The 9,482-nt window shown below is 42.0% G+C and overlaps 1 protein-coding gene across 1 annotated transcript in view; it reads left to right on the top strand.

Moving 5' to 3' along the window:
- The first annotated feature begins 859 nt into the window (after positions 1-859).
- Slc10a7 (solute carrier family 10 member 7) overlaps positions 860-9,482 on the top strand; it is a 253,890-nt gene continuing 245,267 nt past the window's right edge. The window contains exons 1-2 of the mRNA XM_026392715.2: positions 860-1,154; positions 7,506-7,588. Of these exons, the coding sequence (XP_026248500.1) occupies positions 1,055-1,154; positions 7,506-7,588 (183 nt within the window). The 5' untranslated portion in view covers positions 860-1,054. The remainder of the gene's footprint in view (positions 1,155-7,505; positions 7,589-9,482) is intronic.

Here is a 9,482-nt window from a genome sequence, read left to right as displayed (position 1 = left end):
TCCCTGACCCCTCCCCAGAGCCGTCCTGCTGCTTGGGTGGTCAGTTCTGGGGAGGAACCGAACGCCCTCCCTGCCGCTCCCTGGCACTACCCAGCCCCGGGCGCAGGTGCTGGCCCGGGATGGGAGTGGAGGCGGGTCGGGCGCCCACCCTCAAGCGGCCGATCCGGCGAGGTCCGTCTCTGCGGCGGCTGCTGGAAGCCAGGGGTCTGGAGAACCCGGGCGTCCGCTCGCGGCCCGATTGTGAATCCACCCCCGCATCCCAGACCAGGAGCCGCTTTCCCGCGCACACAGCTGAGCGCGTCTGGGTCGGGCAGTTCCAGCCCGGAACCCGGCGAGCGGGAGCGGCCGCCCTTCCCCCGCGCAGCGTCAACGCCGGCGTCCGGGAGGCGTCGTAATGTCCCGAAGAAGCGCGCCTCAGAAGCCTGCGCCCAGCCAGCGCCGCTCCAACCCAGAAATTCCTGTCCAAACCTTGTACGCCCCACCTTCCCAGTGGCTCATGGCAGTGCAGAGGAGAGAATCTCGGTGCGTGCATGCTCTAGGGGCGCGGGCAGGTTTGCCTAAACGTTTATTGCAGAAAGACCCTTGATGAGGCTGGGTATCTGCGGCGCCCAAAGACAATTTTAAGTCCCCTTCATTCCCTAGCTTTGGCAGGTCTGGACGGCAGCGCGTCTGTTAATCTCTGCCGGTGGCCAGCCTTCCTTCCCCATCGCCTGCTATCGTCAGTCTGGGCCAAGTCTCCGCTGCAGATCCTCTTTGCTTGGGACCCCGCGGCCGGAACGGCTAAGGGCGCGTGTGCGCGCCTATTAGGAGGTGCGTGGTAGTGATGGCGGCGCTCAGTGAGACTTTCCTGTCACTGGATACTACTACTCCCAGCCCTCCTCCTAGCCGCCGGAGCAACCCTCTGGTCTTTAGTTTACAAGAGGCAATTTGACTTGCTCTGCTGCATGTCTGGAGGGATCCAGGAAAGTGTGGAGACGCCCCGGGGATTCAGGGATCGCAGCTTGAAAAGAAAAAAAGCCAAACAAATAAACAAAACCCACCCACCCTAACAAACATGCGGCTGCTGGAGAGGGTGAGGAAAGAATGGTTCATGGTCGGGATAGTGCTGGCCATCGCCGGAGCCAAGCTGAAGCCGTCCGTGGGCGTGAACGGGGGTAAGTCGCACCTCCGCGGGCGGCGCGGCGGCTCCCGCGTCGGCACCGGCCCGCGAGTCCGGGGAAGGAGGGGCGAGCCGCCGCCGCCAGTGCCTCTCGCCCGAGCGGTGGCCAGCCCGGCGGGTCCCTCGGCCCTCGGCTCGGTCTGTCATTTTCCACCCCTAAAGGGGACTTGTAGTTAGGAGCGAGGCAGAGGCGTTCGAGTGCAGGTTGCCTTTTCTAGGAGCAATCCCTGACCAGCCTCGCTGTCTAGGAGTGAGGTTACCGAGAGGGAAACTTAACTCCTCTTGCCTTCCAAGTGGCATCCCATCCCCAGGGACTCCAGGCTGCCCTTCTAGATAAGAATTCTTATCTATCTCGGAGTGAACCTCGTGCTCTAGTCGATTTCTGACTCCTCCCCCTCCGCACATTAGGGGGAAAAAAAAAAGTGTGTGTGTGTGTGTGGGGGGGGGGGAATGGTCACACTGCCCCCAGCTCAGATTTGGTAGCCCACGTGTTGGAGAGTGATGATTTGCTGGAGTTGCTGCCACTCCAGAAACTCCCAAGCCGACTGACACGTTGCACTCTTTCATTTCAGGACACTACTTCCGTGTGCTGCTGGGATTCAGTAGCTCTACTAGCAGTCTCACAGATACAGACTGTGTGAAACCCTAAGTGATGTGTATTTTGGCAAGGAAACGCAGATGGGCTGAAAACCTACCTAAGTCTGTATACTGGAAGCTTTGTACTGTGGCCTGAGGACACTGGTGGGAACCCTGGAAATATCATTAGCCTTTTAGAACCTCCTCCTTCTACCTTTAGACAAGCTCGTCCTACTTTTCATCAACATTAATTGAATTTCTTCATTTATCTTTGACCTTGTCAATCTTCGAGTTTATTTGTTGATTTAATATCTAAGTCTCACAAGGATGGCAAATAAGGATAGAAGAGAACACACGATCTTTTTATAGTAGGAAGTGCTCATAGGATATTTGAAATTGTTTGTACCTCTTTATGAAAACATGGTGGAAGTGAATGAAATAGTAGTTCCTTCTAAGTTGCTTTTGGAATTGTTATGTGCTTTTTAGTTTTTGTTTTTTACAATGCTGGGGATTGAACTCGGGCCCTTGCACATGCTGGGCAGGTGATCTACCACCTCAGCTCCGGAATCACTTTAAATGGAATGAATTAAACAGTGATCTTGTAGATGAAAGCTTTTTTGTTTGTTTAAAATGTTTTTTTTTTCTTCTATACATAGTGCAAAATATGTACAGTACATAACTGTGAGAACAACCCTGTTATTCCTAGTGGTTTCTCCCTCTGAAGATATGGGTTTCTTCTTTGACACAGCCTCTTGGTAAGCTTTTGAGAAATTCTTCTGAAAGCTGGTATTTCAGGTTCTGTCAAAGGAAAACCTTCTGTGCCTGGAACTAACCAAGCAGTAAGATTTAGACCATGTTTGTAGCCATCTGCAACATACACTTCACTAGTTAGAACTTCTGGTGTTAGATCTGTTTGCTCAGTTTTTAGATGAAATCACTGGTGACGTATGATCTTTAAGTTTAAATCTGTGGGGGCTAGGTTTGCAAATTACTTTTACTTTATGTTCCCTAAATGGTGTGCCAGCAGGAAGGTTGTTGAATGGTGAATCAGTTCCCTCCAGCTCCCCTGGCAGTGGCAGATATGAGCTAGATCCTGTAATCATATTTCTTCCCTTGGCCTTTGCTTATTGATGTTTTGGTACATTATTGTATCTTAGAAATATTGTTTCCCATTTCCATTCCTCCTTATGGCATTAATAGAGGATAATTCATTTCTTTGCTTAATTATAAGAGAGTAGAAGTAGAATATTAAGAGCTGGAAGTATTTTAAGCCAGCGTGTGGCTTTCTTTCTTTCTTTCTTTTTTTTTCTTTCTTTCTTTCTTTCCTTTTTTGTTCAAGTGCTGGAGATTAAACCAGGGCCTTGCACATGCTAAACTAATGCCCTACCACTGATGCTCTACCACTGAGCTACATCCCCAGCCCCTACACTCTATTTTTAAGTGTAAGACTTTTAAAGTATTGCACATATGTGTGGTCAGACCTCCCTTAAAAAAAGTCTTTACTGACATCTGGTGAGTTAGTGTGCTAAGAAATTTATAGATTTAGTAATCCTAAAATTAAATAAGTTGAATAACTTTCCAAATGGAAAGAAGTATAGTAGATATTAGCTTAGATAACTTAATTCTTAGTTCACTGCTCTTTTTACTCATTTGCATTTCTTTCTTTCTTTTTTTTTTCTTTCTGTTTTTGGTACTGGGGATTAAACGCAGGGGTCAGGAGTGCTTTGCCACTGAGCTATATTTCCAGCCCCATTTATTTTTTATTTTAAAACAGGGTCTCACAAACTTGTTGAAGGTCTAGCTAAGTTGCCCAGGTTGGCCTTGAACTTGTGATCCTATTGCTTGGTTCCCTAGTTGCTGGGGTTATAGGCATGCACACTGTCCCTGGCTTATATTTCATTTTTAAATATATAGGAGGTTAAAAAAATGTCTTAGAAGATATAAATATGTAGATCCTGAGATATTGACAACCTATTCTAATGGGACCCAGGAAAGCCCTGCATTATTATTGCATACCTTAGAGTTTATGACAGTTCAACACTGTTCTATTCATTCTTGGGAAGAGAAATGTTTCTTTGGAAGTATAGAGGAAGTTTGTCCTTTCCATTTGTGTATTAAATTATTGTTGTTAATAAGACATTAACCCTAAAAAGGAAGTTGCTTTGTTTTTCCATTAAAAACTGGAGCTGGGTGCCGTATTGCATGCCTATAATTCCAGCGGCTTGGGAGGCTGAGGCAGGAGGATCATGAATTCAGAGCCAGCCTCAGCAACTTAGTGAGGACCTAAGCAACTCAGTGAGACATTGTCCCAAAATAAAAAAATAAAAAAAGGGGCTGGGGATATGGCTTAGGGATTAAGTGCCTTTGGGTCCAATTCAAGTACCAAAACAAAAATAAAAACAAAAAATAGAAACATGATATAACCTACATTTATTGCCACAAATATCTTAGAATATTTTGGATTATGTTTGAAAGTGTAATTTACTTTGATAATGAGTGGCTTTTGTGAAATGGTAATAATTCCTTGCTTTTTTAAGTATTCCAAAACATTTTCTTTTTTCTTCCTATTAGAAATTGCCTTATTTTTTTTCAGTTGCCAGTTTTTCTTTTGATTGATGTGCTACCCATTCCATTTTTTGGATGAACATTTTTTGGATTTTGTTTAAAAGAAAAGTAAAAATATATTTTCAGGTTAGCCATTTAAGATCGGAATCTAGTTATTTTGGTGACTTGGAGAACATAATTATTAGCTCAAGGAAGGGCCAGATATCATTTTTATGTCTCAGCTTCAACTCTTTGCTCTGCAAATATTTGCCAAGTTTTTCTTTCTGCTCTAGGTGACTTCCAGTTCCACATTCCCAACTTGAGCCGTTTGTTAGCGTATTGGTTGAGTATGTCTCAGAAGTGACTTCTCTGAAGTCAAAATTAATTCCTCTTTCTCCCTTACAGGTATATTTTAAGGAGCCCTGGAATAACCTCATTGTGTCCTTTTGTAGATTAGAGTTATTTACATGTGCATCTATTATAAAAGACAACATACCTAATCTTAAGGATTTAAAATATTAAAAGTCCAGGATTATTTCATTGGATTATGCCAATTTAGTTAAATAGTTCTGTGTATTTATGTATATGTGTGTAGAGCATGGGAAGAATTAGCTTCTTAAAAAGTGAAATTATGTGGGCTAGAGGTATAGCTTAGTGGTAGAGTGCTTGACTAGCAGGGGTTTGAGCCTCAGCTCTATCAAAACAACAACAATAACAAAAAGAAGTAAAATTATTGGTCAACAAAAGTGAATGCCTGAGCTACCCAAAGAGCCATGTAATCCAGGTAAATACCTCCTGCTGGCTTTACAACTGGTCTGTGGTCCCCTAGCTCTCCCCTGCAGCCATATTGCTAAATCTGACCCTTCCTGTATAGAAATTCTGGAGGCATCACTGAGAACAGAACCACAATTAACAAGAATAAGATCTCAAAAAAGCAGGGCATAAGAGGAAAATAAAAATGACATGAGTTTCAAAAAGCAAGGTATTTAAAATTCCTAGGAACCATCCTCTTCCAAAACAAGCCAGATTCCTTGGATTTAAAATCTGCTCTTGGCTGGGGATGTGGCTCAAGCGGTAGCGCGCTCGCCTGGCATGCGTGTGGCCCGGGTTCGATCCTCAACACCAAATACAAACAAAGATGTTATGTCCGCCGAAAACTAAAAAAAATAAATATTAAAAAAAATTTCTCTCTCTCTCTTTCTCTCTCTCTCTCTCTTAAAAAAAAAGACTCAAATTTTATAAAATCTGCTCTTAAATCACCCTTCTCAGCTGTTGAAGTAGTACGTTTGAGTTGCTGAGCAGATTCACAATTATAAAAAAAAGTACTTCCTGAGAAAAGTTGATGAAAAGCCTTTATTGTCCCCAAACATCATGCTTTTCATACTTGTATTCATCCTTTGGCTCCCTTTTCTCAGATCTCAGCAAAATGGTTTGTATTAATGCCAGGTATATAAAATAACTTATTGCAGTGTTTGATGAGATCTTTGTTTCTTTTATGCATTGTTGTTCTACAAATGCCTAACACACAGTAGTTGCACAATAAATATTTGTTGAATGAGTGAATGGTAGTTTTTATTTCTGAGCTTGGTCTTCTCTATTTTTTGAGCAGTGTCTGTGGATATGGCAGAAGGTTTTGGAGGATGGAGGAGCCACAATTTTTGTCTTGTTTTGTTTTAAGGAAAATAAATTAGGCAACAAACGACCTAAGCAACAAATTACCACATATCAGGTGGCTTAAAACAGCAGAAATGTATTCTGTCACAGTTCTGGAGGCCAGAAGTCCAAAGTCAGGGTGTTCTCCATGCTCTGGGGAAGTAGCCTTCCTTGCTGCTTCTGGCTTGCTGTAGTTGCGGCTGTCTTTGGCTTCCTTGCCTTGTGGTGTTATCACTTCAGGCTCTGCCTCAGTCTACACGGGGCCATGTTCCCTGTGTGTGCCTGTATCCAGGTTTTCCTATTTATTAAATATGAGTCATTGGTGTGTGTGTGTGTGTCGGGGGGGGGGGGGAGGGGGAATATCAGTCATTGGATTTGTAACAATCCCAATCCAATAAGACCTCATGTAAATTTGATTATATCTGCAAAGATTCTATTTCCTAATAAGGTCACATTCACAAGTCCTGGGTGGACATGACTTTTGGGAAGATACTACCCAATCCAGTACAGAGGGCTTTACAGAAAGTCAAATATGAGTTGATCTCAGATTTTAAGATCTTGGTATATACGGCATATATCAGGGTTTCTCAGCTGGGATATTAATGACATTTTGGACATGACAATTTATTGTTAGAGGGGCTGTTTCACGCCTACCAGGATGTGTATGTAGCAGGATTCCTGATCTCTTTCCACCAGATGCCAGTAGCACACCCTCCCTGCTGAGTTATGACAACCAAACACTTTTTAACCATTGCCAGATATCTGTGGGTCAAAATTGCCACTGCTGGAAAACTGCTTGTACACAGGTATAAAATGGCATTTCCTCAGAATTGCATCTTTTAAAGGAGAATTTTTCTGTGGTTAGCACATTAGGTCTTCAAGCTGATTGTGTAAAAGTCAACAAATGATACTTAAATATCAGAATGGCCCCTGTTGTTCTCATAGCATTAATACAATTCTAATGATGCCAGTGTAGCTCCAGAGGGAATTTTCTGGAGGGTAAGGACCAGGCCTGTCTGGTTCACTGTCATGTCCCCAGGACCTAGCACAAGTAGTTAAGTGTTCTGTGTGCAGTATCTCACATAGGATATGCTCAGTACATTTTGGTAGAAAGAACACTCTAGACTAGAACTGAAGGCATGTATGGATACATGCTTTTATTTCTGCTATGAAATGACATTCACTATATTAGAGAAAGGAACTTCTTTCATTGATTCTCTTTTTGAGATTGGGTTATTTTGATTGTTGTAGCAGCAGTCATGAGTGGTATACATAGGACCTGTATTGAAGGCAGGTGCTTTTCTACTCTCCTGTGAGCTTTTTTATTCTTCTAGTCTGAGGATAATGTGCTGGGCCAGAGAGCCCTGATCCTGGCCTTCTGGAAAATCTTCTCTGGGGTTGGGCTGCATTACAGCAAATGAGCAACTCCGCTGGGCAGGGGTGGGGTGGGGTGGGGTGCGGTGCGGTGCTAATATTTAAGGTAGCATTCACTCTCCTACAACAGAATTTTCTTCCATGCCAAATTTTCTACTGGAAATTCTTTTCTAACAGTAGCTAATTTCTCTCTTTTTAGGACCACTGAAGCCAGAAATAACCGTATCCTACATTGCTGTTGCAACAATATTCTTTAACAGCGGACTGTCATTAAAAACGGAGGTACTGTCACCTATGGGGCACATGAAAAAAGGGTAGAAATTTAATTTGTACTTCGGTTTTGAAATTGCAGGGTACTTTTGAAGAGCCATTTATAGGTATGGTCTGAAGGCTTCACTATGACAGAAGAAAACTTGGACTATGGCAGAGGACTTATGTTTTGTTTCTACATATTATAGAAACTTCATAGTTGAGCAGCATGGACTCTAAGTATGGCGTTAAATGAATATCTTTTGTCAATTTAGTAAGATCCTGTCTTAGAATTAAAAAATAAATTCATGAGTGAAAAGGGCTGGGGTTGGAGCTCAGTGGTAAAGCACCCCTGGGTTTAATCCCCAGGACTACAAAGAAAAAAGAAACAACATTTATTGCATTCTGTTGAATATCAAGCTAAGTAACCATTATTTAATTTTCTAATTTCACAACTACTTGCTTTTGAATAACTAAATCTTAGCCTAATTTAAAAAATTAAATGCTTATTCAACAAAGCTAATTGAACGAACATATCTATACAAGTTTACATCCTGGAATACCAAACAGGCGACATTATTCAAAGATGAATAAAAAAGTCCTGTTCTTTTTTGTCATCTGTGTGGTCAAGTTGCAAAGGACAGGCTTTTCTCTTTGCTCTTCCTGAGCCACTGCTTCCTGCTGCTTCAGGAATCTAATTCTCTCTTTCAGAATCTTCAGGAGATAGCCTGGAGAGACCTCTAGTTCTTTTTTTTGCCACTTGGAGTTGGGCAGACACAAACTGGATTTCTTCCTGCACACTTATTTTCAGCTTTTCTTGATGAGAGTGATAAAGAATTAGTGACAGAGGTGGAGGAACCAGGGGCCAGAAGCCTAGGGGCTCTAGCCACCACTTTTCTGTAGGTGCCTAGACACAGTCTGCTTTAGTTGGCATCAGGTTCTTAGAAGAGGAGACAGGAAAACACTTTCCACCTGAGGGTGTTTTACTGGACAAGCGCCTCATGAACAGCCCTTTTAATGAACACAGTGGTATGAACAATATCCTAGTGAAGAATGCAAAGAAAACAGAAAATAAGAGAACAATAAGGTAGCACATCTCACCTGCTAATTTGGAAAAAATTAAAATATCTGGTAATACCAAGAATTAATATATTTTTTCTTTAAAAAAATTTTAAGCTGATACATAAAAACATAAAAATTATAAGAATGAGTGTTTTAAACATCTACTTCACATCTTCTTCTGGATGAAAATGACAGGTGCCTGCTGTGCTTGGGCACATTTGTGCTGTTGAGGTTTAGTTTAGTTTTCATAACTTTTGGGGATCATCTTTTTTTCCCAGGACTCATGCTGTTCAAGTGCTTCTTTGGTTATAACTTTTAACTAATTTTTATTTTTTAAAATCATAGGTTTTCCTTGCTTATCTGTTAAATGTTAATAGTTAAAAGAAATACTGGTATTTTTCATACCAAGTCACAATCTGTCATCAAGTCACAGTCTGTTGTGCTTATTGATAACATTTACTGATCCAGGCTTCACCCAACATGGTATTCTCTTAGAAGTAAAGAAATTGGGCTGGGGCTATGGCTCAAGCGGTAACGAGTTCGCCTGGCATTCGCGGGGCGCTGGGTTCGATCCTCAGCACCACATAAAAATAAAATAAAGATGTTGTGTTCGCCGAAAACTGAAAAATAAATATTAAAACAATTCTCTCTCTCTTTAAAAAAAAAAGAAATCGACACATTTTTACATCTGAGAGAGGAATGAATTGGATTTGTGATTCTCTTTTGATGATCATGAATGAAAAAAAAAGAGGAGAATATACCCATTTGTTCTTGAAGAAATAACATAAAGTTATTCATTCTAACATACTTATTCTTATGTAGTTGGGAAAATCTTACTATAAAAAAGATTTTTTTTTGGAAATGT

The sequence above is a fragment of the Urocitellus parryii genome, chromosome 10 (assembly GCF_045843805.1).
Source record: "Urocitellus parryii isolate mUroPar1 chromosome 10, mUroPar1.hap1, whole genome shotgun sequence".
Lineage (NCBI taxonomy): Eukaryota > Metazoa > Chordata > Mammalia > Rodentia > Sciuridae > Urocitellus > Urocitellus parryii.
Note: the sequence above shows the minus strand (reverse complement) of the source record. Positions and strands in the feature narration are given on the sequence as shown.